This window comes from Tyto alba, unplaced genomic scaffold (assembly GCF_018691265.1).
Source record: "Tyto alba isolate M040663 unplaced genomic scaffold, T.alba_DEE_v4.0 Super-Scaffold_6, whole genome shotgun sequence".
Classification (NCBI taxonomy): Eukaryota; Metazoa; Chordata; class Aves; order Strigiformes; family Tytonidae; genus Tyto; species Tyto alba.
In genome coordinates, this window is record NW_024881327.1 from 26,754,553 (window position 1) to 26,775,606 (window position 21,054).

The following is a 21,054-nucleotide window of genomic DNA, read 5'->3' on the forward strand; positions in this document are numbered from 1 at the left end:
AATACACTGAGTTCTTTTCATTATACATCATCTGGTATAAAAATTCCCTCCCACTGAAACACTGTGTTCAAGGTGACATTATGAACGTTAATTAACAAAATTCAAGCTCTTATTATGTAAGGGTGGGATGCTAAAGAACACGTTTGGAATCTTTGTTTTCCATAATCAGCCTTTGCATGAGATCAGCATTTCCAAGTAACTTCACAAACAACTAGATTTGTTCCGATAAATGTTTTTTCTCAATAGCCAGTCTCATTATTCCACTAACCCTTCCAAGATGAGGCTGAATCCCTAACAGTCTGGAACTGAGGGTGTAGGCTATTACAAGCTCCCTGGTATCACATATGTTTAAATTTATGAGTTTAAGAGCCTTTAGAAATCATCTTCTTTTTCAGCACAGAGCCCTGCTGAAATAAACTTTCTGGAATTAATACATATCTCAAAAATATTACTACCATAGTTAAAAGAGATTATAGGAACACACCACAAATAGTGAAGACGGAAAATATCACCCAACAAAACTACCCATGTAAGGATTAAAAAAATTAATTTCCTTTGTATGAACAAACTAGGAGGAATCATGAACATTTGGTCTCTGCTGTCTGTGATAACACAGTTAATGATGACATTCCTTTGATAATCTTCACACTACCGCTTAACATTTCTCACTGAAAGCAACCAGGAGACACACAATTACTGCATCTATTTGTTAACATTGCCCCTGTAAGTTTGCAACTGTAACTGAGAAACATACGAAACATCCTTCCATCAGCATTTGAAGTGACAAATCATCTCTGTTAGGAAATATAGTCCCTTCTGGAGAGCACACGTATTTTTTCCATTGAAAGCAGGCATTCAAGAACAGACACTGACTACCTTTTTTGCTTAATGCAGAATCCACACAGGCTAATGTCCCTTGAATGCTTATGCTAAGTTACTAGTATGCAACTTCTAGGAAGTCTACCTCTAAAACAGAAGCAGTGATAAAGAACTGGGCCTAGAAGCCCCTTATTCCATAAGCTGGCACTGCACTACCCATACTGCTGTTATTGTACACAGCATTCTCTGCATACAATGGAAGAGGAAATGGCTTTGCAAATAACTAGGTCTGCTATAGCACACTGCTGTAGGTGTTCCTGATTTCAGATTGGTTTCTGTTTGACAAACTGAGATGCTTGACCTCCAAAGACTAAATACGATAGGCATGAGTTCTGCCTGACAAACAAGCATGGAAGCAGAAGACAGCTTGCTCTTTGTCTAACTTGTTCACAGGTTACAGGGGCATAAACCAAATTTGAAGAAATCCTTCCTTCAAATAAAAAGAGAGCTCCAAAACTGAGCTGAATGTTCAGCACATGATTTCATATCACGATTCATGCTGAAATAAAAACTGTTTTCTTGAAGACCAAAATAGAATAAACTTATCCACTGGGAAGCAGAGAAAGCCTTAAAACCTTTAGAAGTTAAGAAGGAAGACAAATAAAAATTGGAACCACATCAGAGAAGGATATTCCCCTGTGGCCCATGACTGACAGATCTGGTTTCACCTCCACTTCTAAAAGCAGATTGAGGTATTCCTTTTAATAAAACCTTACGTGGCAGTAGAATGAAGACTAGATCCATTGGTTATAAACTGAAAGGCAGATAAAAAAAAATCCTTCAAATTATGCCTTCAAAAAGCTCTTAAAAATAATCATATATATACACACTACTGACAGACTAAGATATCAGTTTCTCATAATCTTCTTATTTGAATTACACAAATCAGTATCTATTACATGCAGACAACCTTACTTTCTAGGGGGTTTGGGTTGCTTTACCATCAGTGTCTTGGCAAAGGGAGGTAGAGTTAAATTTCATGAATCTCCCTCCTTAAGATTCTAGAAACATTCTGTCCTCGCTTCACTTCCATATTATAAACATACCTTTGAATACGCTGTAATGTCCTCTATCAACTATTTAGCTTTTGTATTTTATTATTTCTGAAAAGCAACAAAAAATATTAAGAACATGTACTGCTTTTTTGTTCTTGCTAGTGTTACATATGCAATGAAAGGGAGAGTTGAAATCTCTTTCTTCTGCATCAACAGATAATTCAATAAATTCCAGTGCAACTACAGTTCTGCAACCCTATTAAACACAATAGAGTTAGAGAGGCATAACCAAAGGCTTAATTTGGCTACCAGCATTTTTCTTACTCATGCTAGAGAATAAAAAAGAAAACAACCAGCCTGATTCTCAGGCTGACAGGAAAGAAACGCATCTTTTTACCTTCCTGAAGATACTTGTTATGGAAGCATGTGTTTTCTGAGTCACTGGTGATAAATTAACGTTATAGAGCTCAAATCTAATGACTGATGCAGTGGCAACCAAACTTTCTGGACGTATACATCACTTCTCAACATCAGGACAGCCCGGCACCTATCATGCCACATCGTACCTGTATTCCCACAAGTTCCAAATTTAGTGCACATAAATAGCAACTATCTTGCATACAAGGAGCACGTTTGATGAGGCTGACTGAACCTACATATACTGAAAAAAAATCAACACTTGCAAAAGTCTCAGCTATGCAACACCTATGCCAAAAGAATACACTGCTCATGCACACAGTTATAACCCACTTGTGCTTCTGTTGCCCAGAGGGAAGCTGAGTGGCACCGCCTCAATCACCACTCCACCACTGGCTATCACCTTGCCTGGGCAATCTTCACCTTTCCCTTACATGATCAGCATCAAATCACAACATGACAAAGTGAGACTAGCAAGACTTCAAGTAACAGCTGAGTAGGCTACAGCTACATTCACTTTTCTGACAGGCTGTAGATTGAGAATGCACAATCCAGATCTTACGCATGTGTACAGGAATGTATCACTGTATCTCTTAGAAGTTGTTTGTGAACAAACAAGTACGTCTATTTTGACAGCTGGCAAACTAGAACAAGAAGTTCCCTACAAGCTTCTTGGATGACTAGAAAAAGGCGAGATGCAAACTGAACCTAGATGTGCTTATCAATATCCCACAGTTCAATAACAGGCTATGGTTCCACATTGAGAAACCAAGCAAATTTGAATACCGTTTCCATCAGTATGTAAAAACATAATCATATCAGCTATTCAACTTTAGTTATTCCATCAGTCTTAGCTCACGGTAAGATGACATACCCATCATGTCTACTTTTCTTAGCAGATAAATCATCTCCTGCTGCAGGTCTCCTCTTTTTCCTTGGAGGCATCACTTTACTAAAGCAGTCTGATGAACTGCAAGACCGGAGACTTCCTACAGAGGGAATTAAAAACACCAGTACAAGAAATGAAACTGTTGCAGACCAGTTAAACTGTGTCCACTAATAGGCATATTACAAAGGGAAAGGAAGGGAGGAAGTTAGTGGATTTAAAAATTACAGAAGAAATGGTCTCCTTTCAATAAGCAAAATTCGTCTCACTTTTACATGGTGTGCTATGACCAGATTTCAGTTAAGGCCAAAAGTACTATACCAAAACATACAGTAGTGCTCGTGCTACTTCAGTCTAACAAAAGGCAAGAACTGATACTATCCTGAAGTATTTAAGTTCTCAAAAAGGCATCCTTATTTCTAGTCATTTATTCAAATCAGAACTTCTGAGACTTTTTCAAATACAAATGTGACTCAAAAACTAGAGCACCTACCTCTAGAAAACAGAACCTTTTTATTTTTAAGCCACAAGTTTTTCATGATGCAGAGAACAAGGGGTAGGAAAGGTTTTGTTTGGTCATTCTTTGGGGTTTGATTTCTTTGTTGTTGGTGGTTTTGTGCTTTGTTTTGGGTTTTTGTTGAGTGGGGGGGCCTCGGGGGAAGAGACATTCAGCAGCCACTAGGGATATAAGTAAGTGGCTGGCTGTATCATTTGGACTGGATAGTTCCCAGAGAATTAAGGTCTCCAAGCAGGGAACAGCCAATTCAAGACACTGATAACAGTCAAGTGGCAGTCTTTCCCTCCCCTTCTCTCTGCTACATACTCCTATGTCTCTGGTGCCTCTTCCGTGTGCCAATCCAGCTCACCAAACCTGTAGATAATTAACCCAAGCAAAAAAGAATAACAACTTTCTGTACATTAGCACAAGAAAGAGCACAGGACCAGCCCTTCTGACCACAGCAAGTCGTTAAATTGCCTTTGCTGTCTCATGAAAACAGTAGGCTAACACTCCAGGCAAAATTCTGTCCTACTTTCATATACTGAAGACCACATGAACACCTGAGAAAGGTGTATGTAAGAGCAGCTCAAAGAGCTATCAAAGCTCTAAATGTTACACAGAGAATTTTAAAAGGAAAGGAAGAGAGAGGTGAGGTATAAAAATCCAGACACAAAGCAATGCCAAAGAAACCTGCGAGAAAATATGAAGAACTCCAGCATGCCTGCGCTACCTTCTCTTAGCCTCAGCAGCATCCAGGTTTAGCTATGCTTTATTAAAATGCCCACAAAATCTTTTATTTTAAATCACAGCACAGAAGCAAGCAATGAAACTTTGACTACTTTTTGACACCAAGGGAGTAGACTGAAATCAGAGGCCCAATTCCCAACAAATACTAACAGCAATCTTTTGCTTACCTATTCTTCGTATCTTTGAAAGTCTCTCTCCTGTTATAGGAGAAACACATGTAAGGACCTTACACAGCCTCACAGGCTTTGCTACACGTACTTTATTTTAAACATGCACTGAAACTATGCATATGAAAGGATGGATTTTTCTAGTATTAGGGAAGATGATCAAACCAGTTTTTACATCAAGAGGAACTAATTTGGATTCAAGTAATAAAGCTTTTACACTTAGTATGCCTTCTTCGGTCTCACCTTTGTATTCATTTCTATTAAGAAAAGTAATCTCTCTAGTTCAAGAAACATTTTTTCCAATTCCAAAGTTCTTCCTATATTTCATTTATCTATTTATTTATTTATTTACCCTGAAGATCCCTCACCCCAGCATCCTCCCGGGAAAGTATGGCCATACCTACACTACCTTCTAGAAACAAAATTTTATGAGTATTGTAAATTCAAATTATAATTTAAATAGTTATCAAAAAATTTCCAAACATTTTATTCCCTAAACTATTATCACATGAAAAATCATAATGGCTGTGTCAGAAGAATATACTTCTAGAAGCACTGTCCAGAATACCTTACAAAAGGAAATTAACACTACTTATCATCTTCTCACCAATATCAGATATATTTGAAACAGGTAAGCCAGAGGCCATCAAAAACTCACAGTATGCCCAATGCATTTTACTACCCAGATTAAAGAAACTAAGGAACCTGACCTGCTGAATGTCACTTGTTCCATCCGACTATGCCTGCAAATTAATGATACCGCGAAACCATATTCCTGTAAGTTATTGAAGGTGTGATGCTTCGTGGCTTTTTAGATCAAGTTTTTGAATACTCTGCCAGTAAGTATTTTTTGAAAACCTACACGAACTAAAAACACTTAAAATGACAACAGAACTTAACAAATGGCTAGAGACAGCCAACAGACTCAGACACACACTAAATTTAATAAATGAAAACGTGCTAATGAACACCTTGCTTTGGAAAATATGTACGTACTTGAGTACAACCTACAGCTACGTCATTCCTCTGAGAGCAATTTGATAATTTTTAAATATCTTCCTATTTAAAAAAAAAAAAAAAAATTCTATTCGTGATGGCCACAGGCACTGGATGCTGGTAAAATGCAAGAGAAACCACCAACCCCCCCACAGGGTTTGTCCAGTTTACAAAATCATATAATGGCTTGGATTGGAAGGGACCTTAAACATTATCTAGTTCCAACCCCCCTGCCATAGGGGGTTATTTACTGGTTATTTGATTGGGAAAAGAAATATGCAAGGCCTCTGTCAAAAGAGAAGCATAGGAAAAGATGAAAATAAAATAAACAGTTATAGAAAAGGAAAATAATCTCATCAGATCTGCAACCCCATACAAACCAAAGAATTTAACCCAAGAATTCCTGCTTGAAGTTTTTTCCTCATTAAATAAGACATTTTTAGGAAGATTTCTTTAACTTGTTTTAAAGGCTTAAACTGCTAATAGAATTCAACATAACCCAATTTCTCCAATGACTCATATGAAAAACTTGTACCCTTTCCTGGTTTTAATGTATCTTGCTGCAGCTCTCAAACTGACAGAAAAAGGAAGAAAAGAGATAGCTCAAAAGTTGGTAAGTGGCTATTAAATGCAGGTGTACACTCCCCTCACACACAAACACACACACAGACATTAGGTGGACAAACATATTGTACATGCTGTCAGAGATTTAATATCTTAATAACTGATATTTGGACTAAGTCTTCACTAAGTTTTAACTGCTGAATGATCTCCAAACTACTAAAAAACACAGCATGTTATTTTAAAAATATTTCCTTTTATTCCTAGAATCAGTGCATTGAATTTAAAGGGCAGTTACAGTTTCCCTGTAACAAACTCTGAAAGTTAAACCAGCAGAATATTTCTCTTATTTCCATCTAAAGCTAAAAACTATCAGAGTTTGTTGTTTTTTTGTTTAAATTCTTGCAATTTCTTATTTTACACTATATCTCACTAAGTAGCATCAATATTAACCTTTCCTATAGAGAGATTTCTAATTCTAAATGTATTTTCTAGATCTAACCTTTCACAACTAATTTAGCTTCTCAAAGGTCTGATCATCTGCAAACGAACATGCAGCTCCCTCTGACTTCATGCAAAGTTTGACAGGAACTTTACTTACCGAGTGCAGCTTCTCTGATGTGATTATCTTCAAAGTTTCTTACTCCTGGGTCTCAACTCAAGATTGGCAGAACCCTCCTAGTTCCCACTGATTTTTTTGACACTTGAAGCTAGCATTTGCAAGGTAGAGCCTCCAAATGGCTGCTGAATAGGCCACCATCAGCCAAAAGCCTGCCGAGTATAAATGTTGTTTGCCAAACGTTTTATTCAATACTTCCAAATTTGCAGGAGACAAAGCTACCAAAGGGAATTATCAACTCAAGAGCTAAAATTCACCCTAAGAAATTTAAAACAGCATGCAAGATAATCACCACAAGGCAGGGACACTCCTAGAATAGCAACAAAACCAGAACAAACAAAAAAGAAAAAACAGAAGTCAATAAATAAGAATTCCACAAGCTCTGTCCCTACAGAAGTGATTTACAGACATGTAATTTTCACCTTCTCTCTAGATAATGCCCATGAATAATCCTGCTCTTCTGATGCTTAAGTAGAGGGATATTTCAAAGGAAAAATAATTAGAAACTATGAATGCTGAAGCAATTGTAAAGATATAGCTGCTCACTTAATGATGCAACAAGACCACCACAAGTACAGTTAACAATCATCATTTTTCAGATACAAGAGGAGAAAACTAAGATACTCATCAAAGCACCAAACAGCTTGCAATCTTGTAAAAGGAAAAATCATCTTCTCTATCTTGAATTCCACACTACTGAATTGCTTTGGACTCAAAAGGGTTTTCTTCTCTAAAACAACAAAAAATAGTAGAGGCAAAAGTAATTACACACACACGCACACGCACGCTTCAAGAACAGCAATGAAGCCTTGTTTTTGCTGAAGACATTACCTTGTTCTTTTAAACAAGCCAGGTGACAACAAGAAGTGTACTTTTAAAGACATTTTAGTCTGGATAGGTAAGTCAGAATTTAATAACCAAATCATGATTTTAAGCTATTAACAAGTTACTAGATTTGTGCTTATAACAAAAAAAAAATATTATTTCAAATTCTAGAGAGAGTTTTCCAAGCTAATGCATATACATAGTAGAAGAAAAAGGAATTGTTTACAGAATCTGAATGCTTATTTTTCTTATCCCTGCAAACAGGGGAAAAGGCAAAAGCCCGTGATACATTTACAACCTACTTCACCTACTTCCTACTTCATTTTTCAAATATTTATGCACACTGAATGCTAACACATTTTATGAGACTGTAATCGTTACAGGTGACTGGGCTTTTCAAGTGAGCTCCCAAATCACTGAAGGAATTCTGAAACTGCCAACCTCTAGCTCTTAAGATATTTAGGATCTGTTTCCAGAAAATAAATTTGGCTAATACTTAGAAAATATATATTTTGCTTAAAGTAATTTAGATGTCCAGTATATTTAGTTAGCTCAGAAACAACTACTTTGAAATAAATGTAATATGCACTAAAGCTCATTATAAATATAAAGCTAAAATTGAAATACTCAGGTTTTTTTAAATAGCTCTTAGAAATCTCAACCAAATGCAGATATGCATTAAGTTACCCCAAAAGCAGGGCCCACAATGTAATAACATTAATCAGGGTAGTTATGTCAGAAAACCATGAGTGTCAGTATAAAGCAGTTTATCAGAACCAGTGACATGCTCAAACACCTTCCAACAGAGATAAAGAGCGCTCTGAGGCTAATTTCTTATACTGACCTTTATGGCAGAAGTGCTAGGCAAGAGATAAGACCAATTCTGACTACCTTAACACTTACTGATTGATTTAGTGACAAAAGGGTACTACCTCAATGCTTCACAACAGCTTTTTGTGATTAAAAGTAAACAAAGATTATGGAATGTACTTTCACACATGAAATCAGTGTGCATCTGTGTTTAGTTAGAGCACCTGGAGCACAGAGAGGAAAATTCCAAGTCTCTACAAGGAAATGGGAAAAGACAACAGTTCTAACATATAGACAATAAAATCTCTGACTGTCTTGGACTACCTGCCTTACCCTCTTTTGCAGAGGTTTTTAGTTTATATGATCAGCTAATTTCAAGTATCAAATCACTAATCACACTGATAGAAAATAGATAGAAGCATTTTGTAGCTAGGGTAAGATAGTTCAACTAAAGTCATCTGTCACAGTATGAAGGAGAGTACATAAGCCCTAAGTGAGCTATGTCCAATCCCAAACAATGCAGTCCTATGCATCTCATACTGCTCTAGACTAAGTGTGCTAGATTTGTAAGTGTGTCCCAGAAATCTCCAGGAGAAGCTGACAGCTCTCTCTGATTTCTTAAGCACCCAAGGTAACATCAGCAAACATAGTCCGCACCTCAGAATAGAGAAAAACTTTGAGACAGATGGTAGAATAGATATGGTCAGTTTTAAAGAACAGTTATGCTGAGTGATCAGGGCTTGAAGCCAGTAAGTTATTTTCCTTCCTTCTTAGGTATCACGCCTAAAACACAGAAAGGAAGGAAGAAAAAGAAATCAAGGAAGATGCCAGCTCCTAAGTAACAAGCTGAGGAGGAGGTAACAAATGTTGCAAGACATCAAGTCACAAAGCACAAATGTTGATGAGTCAAGAATGGCAGCAAGCTAGTACCAGGCACCCGAGATGAAGGCCTTGAAAAATTATGACATTTTATTGAACAGAAAACAGATCTGGGCTAAAAAATAGCCCTTAGACAATGATTGAAAATCTGCCCAAGAAACAGAAACAACCTGCATCAAAACCACTCAAAAAAAAAAGCTGGGTTGTTTGGAGCACAGCATTTAAACTCGGTCACAGGCATCGCAACAGTCATAAGAGGTCTCGATACCGCCCTGTTCTCACTAATGCTCTTTCAAGAGTCAAAACACTGCAAGAACATGGATATTCTGCTAATCTAATGGTTTGAGTCCAAGGAGTGAGAGAAATTTTTCATGAAGTCTTCTAAAATATTTACACTAAGAAATTGTAAAACAATAGATGCTGCTGACACCCGTGCAAGCCCTTCACAACTGGATAAATTAAAAACATGACCATCTATTTTGAAGAAAACTTTAAAAAATCCTGGCACTTGTTTCTAAAACTCCTTTAGCTTCCTAAATACAATATTCAATGATGTTAGAGACAAATCTTTGAAGAAGCATGTTTAAATTGTTTCAATCTATTTCTACTGCATCCCTATTAAATACCTGTCTGGTGATCGTCTTGACCAGCGTCCTCTGTCAGATTCTGCAAGAGAATAGGAATGATACAGTTAAACAAGATGGTGATCTTCATCGTCCAGTTATGTTTTTAACCTTTACTTGATATTAGTATTAATCTTAATTACTTAAGGAGCATCTAGCTAAGACTGTAGAGCTTTGTGTTTTCAGTTCATATTTATCTAGAAAGTTCAAAGATAATGTTTAAATAATTTGAAACTTTATCAAAAACATATCAAACTGTTTCAAGAGTGGAAATAACCATTAATTGGATGGTGAATTTTGCATTGTTATACTGAACAATTCCATTAATAAATGCAGCATCAGAAAGACTGAATTTACCATTTACCACATAAATGGCTTTGCTTAAGGATAAACATGCATATGTTAAAGAAAACTGATTAAAAACCAACTGAAATCTTGGAAATTAGTTACCCCCTTTTTTAGGCATTCTTTTCCACTAAATTTGCAATGTACAAACAGAAGCCATATCAGCATTTCCAGCTATGCTTGCAATAAACAAATGTAAATGCACGGCAAACAAGCAAGGACAGTGTTCAAAAAAATCTTGTTTCACTCTCTGCATGGTTGTAAGAGGACTGGTTGCTCATTCAATATGTTTTCCGGAAGAACTGTAAGAAATTGGATAACAATGATGATTACCATCATTTGATATATCTAGGAAAGCTTCTTCTATTAAGACATCATCTAAATCCAGTGTTGCAGCAAACAGTGCCCAAACTCCACTCTGATCCCTAGAGTATAATTTGTCACTTTTTACTACTACTGCTTATCTCTTAACAGATTCAAACCCAACAGCCTCTCATACAAAAATGCAGTCACAGTTCTTAAAAGTGTAGTCAGTGATTTCAATCACCAAAAATTCTGGACTAAAGTCCTAGCTATTCTGGTTAGAGAAAATGGCAAGTCATTACCAGCCTATTGAGGGTGTGGTAAATCTTGTGAATATTTGCCAGTGTTGATAGGTGAGAATTCAGTTGAAAATCTAGAGGGGGAAAAACAAACAAAAACAAAAATTTTAAACTCTCTGGTTTCCAGTAGTAGCAACCAAAATTTTCTAATGTTCTGATCATTTAATAAAATCATCTCTACACTTTTTCAGCATCAACATTTTCAACACCAAGTGGAGTCAGTAAGTGAAATCTGCAAAAGATATCCTACATATGCAGTTTTCTTAAGGCATGGGTGACCCTCAGGAAAGCAGAACTAGAGCTAACTATAGCTAAATAAGAAATTCTGTTAAAAAAAAAAAAATTACATATTTACAACTTGTTTCCTTTGAACTGTGAATCATTGTAATTTCCATGCTACCCAGTCCTTGTTCCATCTATCCCAAAACCAAATTTAAGTACCATGTAACATCCTAAAATCATTGCTAAAAATGCTAGTGTTTAAAAAAGATAATTTTATTAATACACATGTACTTGCCTTTATACTAATTTCCTTGCAAAACTAAGTGACTATAATACATTTACACAGTTGAAATACATCTTTCGTGTAACAAACGAAGGGTCACAATACACCAGCTGTTAAGACCAGAGCCAATAAAACCAAAAATAAAATATTCTGACACTTCATGAAAGCAGCCATAGCATAGATGTTAACTTTGCTTCCATGCTCCAAAAATAAAACACTTCAGTTTGCTTCACTCACAAAAAAGCGACAAACTAATTTTTCTCTATTCTTTTAAATCCTCTACTTTTGCTAGAAATGTGTCAAGGACAAAACTGGAAAATAAGTAATTTACCAAAAAGATCAACTGCAATCCAGACAGGGAGCACGCAAACCAACAAGAATCTCAGTAGCTGGACACAGACCAGCTGACATGGATCAAAGATAGCCAACCACTATACAATATTTCCATTTAAATTAAAAGAAAATTAGCTACCCCACTCGAACTCGTGCACAAAACCACTCTAATTAGAGATATGTACTACAGGACAAGCAACGTTTTTCAAGCAAAATTCTTCCATATGTGAAAAGCTGTGTGTCTAGTGTCACCGTGCAGTTAATGCGTTAAAGCATTTCTACTATGAGACATTTAATTTGGCTTTGCCCATTAGTGGATACAAGATACAAATAAGGTCAAAAATGTAATTCCCACATTTCCATCCCACGCATTTCGAATTAATGCTCTCAAAATGCACTTAAGGTGACCCAGAATCTAAGGATAAACAAATCACCATTAAATATCAGATCCCCCAGTCAGTGAACCACACTGCTCTGAAGTTAAAAAGTGCATCTGAAAGAACTGCCTGCTGTAAGTGTACTTGTTACACACATTGTTAGGGAATTCTCGTCACAGTGGGTAAAAACAAATTCAAACTATACCTTTAGGAATCATACTTTTAATTTATTATGTTAGCTAGAGAGTATAATTTCACTAATTGGTATGTATTTCTTAATGTATTGTCCCCAATCCACCACCACAGCAATACGATTTCTGTAAGTCAGAAGTACCAAAAATGGAGTTTCCAAATCTAGATATACTTATCTATATGAAGTCAAAGACAATCCAAATCTTATCACGATATGATAGAAAGATCTTGTATGTTGAACAGGGTGCTAGATTTTTCCCTGCATTAAGTGCTCAGTAAAGTTCCATTTTTGCCAGTCAAGCAATACCATGCAGAACCATTCTGCAGAAAGCTAATCCTGAGTTTCTCAGCCAACTTTCAATTCAATGTTAAGGAATTGAAAAAAAAAAAAAGGGGGGGGGGTGCAGTGAGATGGAACATAAAAGACATTCTGAGAAGGGCAAGATTGAAAGGTAAGATTTATTTTGTTAACTGCCTAACCAGACTAAGCATTCTGGAATATGAATTTTGAAATTTCCCTTGTTGCTCAGCCTAAGATCTACAAAGCACATTAGTCTTTAGAGAAACCAGTTATACCTAGAGGAAACAAGCTAAGCAAGTATTTTATTCTAAGGTAATATTAAACAATAATTTGTAGATGGTACTCTTAAAAACAATAGAAAAATATTTTAAAATTAGGATTATGTATCTTGGGTATTGTCTTTGAAATAAAACATTCCTATGAACTTCAGAAATTTTAATTCATGCCAGTATGTTTCACACATCCACTGGAAATATTCTTACAATTTTAAGTTGTTACTTCAAAAATAGGTTACAAAATTATGATGGACTTCGAGGGGTTACACAAATATATTTTACAGCTCTTACACAACAAGAGTCACACCTTAGTTCACAAAGACTGGTATATGCATATGAATATGGAGGACCAGAGTCCAAAGTTTTCTCTCTTCCACAGAGAAAGCTTGCAAAGCAGGGATATTATCCAAGACTGAAAACAGGCTTCTTTTACAGTAACTGTTATAAAAGCATTTATGAGCAGCAGTCAATGAATTAAGAAGTTAAATTACAGCTCAGGACACCTTGCGAACTGGTCACAGTGTTTGCTATATCTATATTGCAAGGAAGATACACAAAGTATCCTATGCCATTGAGAAGGTGTATTTTGAAAAAAAAAATGTTTTTGAAGAAACAGAATCCAAAAAATACCTCCCATGTTCAAATAATACCATCTTGAAAACTAGTAAAGGGACAATGGTGTAGTCAACATGACAAGCAAGCGCTTCAACAGCTGGCAGCAAACATATGCTGCAGCAATATGCTCTCTCCCCTCCACTTCCAAAACTGCCACACTTGCTTATGCAGCCTCCGAGTTGTGCCTGCCTGCCTGACCCCCTAGGTCAGCCCACTACCCCAGGAACCTTATCTGCACAAGTTCTAAACACACAAACCCAGCCAGCTCAGTGATCCGAACCAGATCACCAAGGAGATGTAACACCACAGAAGCTGAGTTAGAGCAAGAAACAGGAAAGACCCTCCAAGTGCGAGCAAAATAGTCTTCTGTGGCAGCAGCAATGTGTAAATCAAACCAACTGTCCACCCCAGCCCCACTGTGAGAAGCTACACACTCGGCAGGTGGTTGTGGAAACTTTATACGGAGAAGCTATTTTTCACTGCATACAAGAGTCTGAAAGCACATGAATTGGTCTGAAAATATTTCGGGTTTTTTTTTCCTACAGAAAAAAATATTTTATAGCAAAGTACCACACAGCGTTCTGATCTGGGATCAGAGGTAGATGTGCTTGCTTCCTGTATGCTGAAATGTTTGCTAAGACTTTAAGAGGTGTACGTCAAACAAACGTACGTATTTTGTTGATTAAATTATTTTCCATGCAGATGTTAGCTCCTCTTTAGCAAGGACTGAAGCAACGGAAATTCCCAATAGTATTAAATACTTCGCAGTAATTCAGAAAGTAACAGCTAATGAAAAGAAAGAAAGAAAAAAAAAAAAATCTGAGTAAAATAATTGCAAATCCAGAATCTGGAAAGGAAATAAATACTAGAGCCAACCTTATACCATGGAATTTAAACCTTGTCTGCAGTTTATCATTAGCACTTCATGTGAAGTGTTAAAGTTTGGGTTAGTCAATTAGTCACAATCATATACAATTTAAAAGTAAAAAGCAAACGGTTTTAAAATAGCTTGTAAAATACAATAAATTAAGGTTTACACTATAGACCTGACAGTTATGGAGAGACAAAACAAACACCAGCTAGCTGGGCTTGCTTCCCTAACAAGCTAGACAAAAATCCTCCTACACCCCCCTCATTAAGACAAACAAAAAACCTGCTGTATCTTAAATATAAGCAAATTATACACAAGAACTGAACTTGAATACTCTAATTTCCTATCTGAAATGAAAAAGCTTTAAAAGGTCAGGTCCAATTTTTTGTTTGAAGGAACCACATGTTGCCAAACTATTCAAATAAAACCACAAATGAATATCTAACAAAAAAAAGAAAGCCCAAAAACTTAATTCTGCCTAGGCGTCTACTCACACATAGACACATACCTGCCTGAACAAAAACTTTTAACTTGGTTCCTGCTGCCAAAATTATCATTTTAGAGCTTGCACAAAACACAGCTACAGGGTGCACTACAATCTACTAGAAATCTAGTAAAAAAGTAACAATAGTACTAAAGCAAAACAGCAACTGACTCCAAGTTCCCTTTAAAATCTTCTAGATTCTTTTCCCGAGCACAGAATACCTATACAAAATCGCACAGTAACAGTAGAGCCAAAAATATTTATTCTAGACAGACATGCCACGTAAATGCTATAGATACAACTCTGTATTATAAGTTAAGTATGGAAATAGTCATAGTAATTTTTATTACTGCTAAAATATATCTGACTCAGTACAAATATTGTGGGTAATCTTCTGTAACCTTCTCAGAAAAAAATTAGATAGAAAACACATACTAGACAGATTCATTCCTGAAAATTAAAATGGAACATTTATGCTTTTACTTTTATTTAACTGGTTTCCTTGGTTTTAAATAAAAGAACTGGAGAAAATTTGTAGTAGTACTGGAAATAACAGTTCACAGTACTGTCTTCTTAATTAGTTTTAAATTATTCTTTTTTTGATAAGTAAAGTTTATTTAATCTATGACCTATACCATTTCATGTTCTGTAGTATACTTCCAGAATTATCCTAACAGTAAGACAATTTATACTGATTAATGAACTTAGACATTCAGATCTCAAACCTACACTTGGCGAAAGCCTTCAATACCTATGCTCAGGAAGCAGAATTTCTACATTCGTTATTAAATGCAGAAAACAAAAAAGTGCATCAGTTTTATTTTCATTTACATAAAAACAGCATAACACACCTAAAAACTGAGATTCCCAAACTGCAGTACAGCGCAGCTAGGAGCTGACGGCATTCCTGTCAAAAGACCGGATTAAGAATTCATTTCCAATGTGTCTGTAGCTGAACCTGGACAGGCAGTGACACCCTTTAGCAGGGGCAGCCTGCAGAAGAGACCTCTCTCCCAGTCCGTGATGTGAGAGCAAGCACGTGGGCACGGGGAAGCAGAGAAGAACAGGCCTGAAAAGCAGGGTCTCCCTCGATTTGGTAGAGTTGAACACAGGGCATGATTCAGAATGTAAGGCAAATCGAAGCGAATTCCAGCCTGGACAGTAAGGACATGCAATTAAACGGAAAGAGAAGGGGGATGATCCATCCCAGCTTGAGGAGCAACAGGACCCAGCCACTAGAGCTAAAGACATGGCACTGCAGCAGGACATTTCTCTGGCACACGTGCATACAGAGCTGCACCAAGCTCAGAGCTACTGCTGACAGCAGCGGCATCCAAACCCACAGTTGCAAATTTGTGTACGTTTTCTAAACACAACAGCCTAAAATGCACTGAAGCAAAACATGCAGTGATTTAAGCTATTAAAAAAAAAAAAAAAAAAAACAAACTACAAAAAAAAACAAACCAAAACAAAACAAAAACATCAAAATGTGGTTGAAATGAAACACACTAAAAAACCCCTATCATTTTAAGGTAAACATCCACATTCAACATTAACATTTGGTATTACCACATATAATCAGTCACTCTATCTGCAACAAAGTGTTTTTAAATTACTGCATGCTACATAGATAGGGAAAAGCATTCACTTTTTTCTTCCCCCACAGGAACAAATCCTTATTCTACCCAGGTATTTAAAAAGTAGTCTGGTCTGAAGTCTTGTTTATGAGAAGAGCTACTGCAGTTGAAAGTTTATCGAGAATTTTAGAGCAATTTAACCAGTGCAAAAGCTGTGTAATTGTTACTTTAGTTTGAAGGCATCTCCATTTACCTTAAACTGACTCTGAACAAGTCAGAGCTATGCAAATATATGCTATACTAACATATAGGATAAAAACCCCTGCACACTGGCTCATGGGGTTTTTCTGAGTTTGTTTTGTTTTGGGAGGGGTTAGCTGGGCATTCTGTTTTGTGCTTATATAAAAGACCTAACATCAAGTGTATTTCTGGCGCAAAACATCTGTTTCTGTTGCTGCAAATAGCACTTGTGTACCTACTACATGTATTCGATAAACATTCCTAATGGATATTCTTGCCAGAATATAATAAAGCTTGAGTGTCCAGCTGCAGCTGGAAAAGAATGAGTAAAACCAGTGGATAATTAGAGCTAATTTAAATCTGTTTCTAAAGCACGTATTACCAAATCAAACAGCATCTCTGATTCCATGTCACTCAGACTGTGAACAGACATGCTTTCAGTGTACAATTCAAAAACATAGGAAACTGAGCTACAAAGCATCTAATACAGAACCGACTTTACACACATTTGACACAAAGTGTTTATCCAGTCTAACTCTTACCCTACTGACAAATTAATTGCAAAAAGTGTGAGTTAGTTTTGCATCATCAGCTGCTATGGCCTGAGAGTTGTTTGCCAGCACTACTCTTAACTTCATGCCAGATTAGGTGTCATCTGTCATCCTACAAAGGGCATAAAGCTAATAAAAACTTTATATCTCGTGCTCTAGCTAATTCAGCAGAAATGCAACCCTGTCAACTACGCACTACTAGGGTATCCAGCACCATGCAGATCTGGTATACATCACCATGGATTTGCAGCAGTTTGGGAATAGCTATGCCAGTCAAAAGCATTACTGTCCCAGCTGTTTGCTTCTTCCTCTCTGCCAAAAGTTACAGACCCCACAGCTCTGCCAGCAGCACAGGTCATGGGCGCATTCCCTAATCCACTTCAGGCAACCATCAGCCATGTCAGTTTAGACAATTTAAGTAAGTGGCAAGAGCTAACCCAGATACATTGGGCTGAGTGGATTAGAGAGTGCTCCTACAAACCACTTTACCAGTAGAGCAAGGGAAGTAGTAATCTACAGCTAATGGGCAGTAATGAGCAGCTGCAGTAGACAGAGTCCTACAGTCTGTGCAGCTACACTTCTGCATCAAGTGACACAGAAGCATGTGTCACACCAGCTGGTTCTTGAGGACAAGTTAAATCTCTGTAGTTCTAACAACAATATATATATTTATATAAATATATATATACACACACACAATGACACATATATAAAAATCACGGAGCAAACTGGTAGCTATTTCTATCTCTTTATGAGCTAAAAGTAGAAATTCTGTTTAAACTCAGACCTATGATTTTAAATAAAACAACTTAATCAGACAGTATAAGAAAAATACTGGCACATCTAAAACAAGGGTTCTGCTTGAAAACCTTGTTAGTAGTCTTACTGTAGAAGAAATAACCACACTATTAAATGCTCTAATATTTAAATCGGGTACAAGAATTATACCTTTTCATGGTATTTACCATAGTTCCTACTGCAATGCTTTTTGGCAAGCACAGGACAGACAAATTAAGCAAGTTTTATTCTGCTTAAAGACAAAAACAAAATTAGGAAATAATGCTTTGAAAAAGATCAAAGTCTTTGTTTTCGATTTTTCCAAAATAAAGGGGGGGAAAAAAAAAGTAAAGAAAATATAGGATTAATAAGCCACTTAAAGTTCGCACAAAAACTACTCAGACAAAAATTAATTTAAAGCAAGTGCTGCGATTAGATAAATGAAATCTCATCCCTATACAAAAGAAGGAAGAAAAGCAGTGATAAGACTGTTTACCTGCTTAACTCAACTTACTGTGTTGCCTTGAACAGAGAAGACATTTCCAATTATAGTTATTAGAATTGCAAGAAACTTTTAAGCAAACGTTTACAACAGAAAAAATGAAAGTTGATGTTTCTCATATAATTTAAAAGCAGAAAATAAAACTGAGACTGTGCAAAAATGTATTAATGGAGTTTTTATCATAAGAACAGATAAGAATCTAAGAAGGATCAAAAAGAAGGCTGAAAAGAAATGCTCAGTCAAGAAACAATCATAAACCAGCTTCTGTATGTGTAAAGATATGCTATGAACGCTTCTTGTTTCAGGCATTTAGATCAATGAGGGAAAAAAACTACTATGATGCTACAGTCAATGAAGTTAGTTAATTTAGGGAACCATTTCTATTTAAAATGACACATATATAAGGCCATAAACTGTCAAAAAAAAAAAAAAAAGTATTGAGGTGAAAGATTCAATCATTCCAAATGACATTTTTAAAGAGAAGCCAGTAACTGCCAAAGGCTAAGAAACAGTGCTCTTCTTGTTTTCTGCAGAGAAATTAAAAAAAAAACCAAAACAAAACAAAACCAAAACACTACATAGTCTTAACATCCTAGGTGAATGAGCATTGGAATATTTGCAACTGTAGTGAACATCTGTATATTGAAGACCTGCACCCTTTTTTGGACTGGGCACACAACAAAAGACACTGAACAGAAGGCATTTTCTAGAATAACTATCCTTCCATTTCAAACATGAGGCCGTTATTTGTGATTTAATGACAGCCTTAACCACCAACATATAATAATCCCTAAATATAAAGGTAAAATAAACCAGAACCACTAAAGAAATTACACAACCTTATGAGTTGGAGCCTTTAACCGGGCTGCAACTGTCCAATCTCTCGTTTTGAGAAACGCAGGAGGATTCAAGAAAACCCAGGCCTTACACAGCATTTCTTTCCATAGTTGCTTTCAGGACTTTGTCCAAAAGTCAGACCATCCTCCATTAACATGTGAAGGATGGCATCGATAAGCGTATCCGTTTTCCTTATGTTTCCCACAAGCGAATTCTGCAGCAATAAAGTGTCTCCGAGCTGCAACTCTCAGCACAGCGAGAACACCAGGAACGGGGAACACCGTTCTGCCGAGACAGCTCTGTGCTCGGGCTGACAGCCCCACCTCTCCAGTGCAGAGGGATGGAGCCTAGTCCTGAACCCCACCGCTACCCCACGGCCACGCAGGTGTGGAATCCCCCCACGCCAGGAAACATGCCTACGGTCCCGCCTGCTCCGACGGCAGTGCCAGAAACTACAGTGCAGGGACAAAGCCCCCCCCACGCTGCTCCGGAGGAGCCGGCGAGCGGCCTTGCCCGAGGGCAGGGCCCAGCGACCCCCCCCCGGCCCCCCGCGGGTACCGGGCTGCACCCCGCACCCCCCGCGCAAGGGGGAGGGGCAGCGCGCCGCAGCGCCTGCTGGGAGTTGTAGTCCCCCGCCTCCCACCAGCCTCCCCGCACGCGCGGGGCAGCCGCCGCACAGACTCCACCTCCCACAATGCGCCGCGGCCCCCATTCCCCTTCACAGCCCGTTTCTCCTGCACCGGCCCGGCGGAATCCGCTAAATTAACCTCCACCCACCTCCTCCCCCCCCTCCCTTCCACCCCCTCACATACAGACACGCACCGCTCCCACGCAGCGAGGCCGCCGGTCAGCTCCGCACCCGCGCCCGCCCTCCTCTCAACTGCCCCGGCTCCCCCCGCGGCCAGCCACGAGGGCCGGCCGCGGCCTCGCCCGCTCGGCAAGCCGGGTCGGGGAAACTGCGTCACACCCTTCGAGCGCCCCCGGTCCCCTCCGGGGCTGCTCCCCTCACCCGCTCCTACCCCAACCCTGGACTCTGCCGTACCCCACCCTGGGGGAGCCCGCCGAGGGCCGCGAGGCACCCGCCGTCCCCACGGAGCCCCTGCCCCCGGCTACGCACACTGCCTCTCTCCCTACCGGCTCCGTACCCCGCAGGCCCGACGCCCGCCCCCGCCACCGGGAGCCCCTGCGGCGCGCTGGGCCGAGTCTCCCTGGCGAGGGGCAGAAGCCGCCCCCACCCGGGAGGCAGCGCCCGCCGGCGGAAACGGCCGGGCTGGCGGCGGTGGGCGGGAGAGCGCGGCCCGGCTCCGCCGCTACTCACTGACAGCGGCAGCATCCGAGTGCATTTTCGTGCGGCGCATACACTGCCCTGCCCGGCCCGGCTCCCTCTGCCCCTCTCCCAATCACAGAGCCCAAGCGCGGACACCTTCCGCCCCGCCCACCGGCGGCACCCATTGGCTCGGGCTGCCCTCAGAGGCCGCACGCCCTGCTCTCCTAGTACAAAGAACTCCTGCCACTCTCCCTCTCCCCGCCCCTCGCCGCCTACCCCGCCCGCTCCCGGCCTCCTATTGGGCTCGAAGCAGAGCAGACCTCGCCCCCCTGCGCTCTGACTGGGCGTTACCGGTGCCAGTTTTCCCTGGCCTTGAAAGCGCGTGCAAAGAGCACCACTTTGTGTCATCCGTGGCACTGATTGGCTACTGAGGCTAAGGGCCGCGCCCCGATACGATTGGGTAAGCGGCGCAGGGGGCGGGGCCACCGCCGGCGGGCGGA

At 39.1% G+C, this 21,054-nt stretch overlaps 1 protein-coding gene across 13 annotated transcripts in view; it reads right to left on the reverse strand.

Annotated features, from left to right (window-relative positions):
* DCUN1D4 (defective in cullin neddylation 1 domain containing 4) overlaps nucleotides 1-20,725 on the reverse strand; it is a 41,598-nt gene extending 20,873 nt beyond the window's left edge. Inside the window, exons 1-6 of one of the 13 annotated variants that reach the window (XM_032999146.2) lie at nucleotides 20,606-20,725; nucleotides 10,854-10,924; nucleotides 9,907-9,946; nucleotides 6,749-6,918; nucleotides 4,591-4,620; nucleotides 3,166-3,280 (exon numbers count right to left, since the gene is read on the reverse strand). In XM_032999146.2, the coding sequence (XP_032855037.1) occupies nucleotides 3,166-3,236 (71 nt within the window). In that variant the 5' untranslated portion in view covers nucleotides 3,237-3,280; nucleotides 4,591-4,620; nucleotides 6,749-6,918; ... (1 more) ...; nucleotides 10,854-10,924; nucleotides 20,606-20,725. The other 12 variants (XM_032999143.2, XM_032999154.2, XM_032999153.2 and 9 more) reach the window with 12 other exon arrangements.
* Between the last annotated feature and the right edge of the window lie 329 nt (nucleotides 20,726-21,054).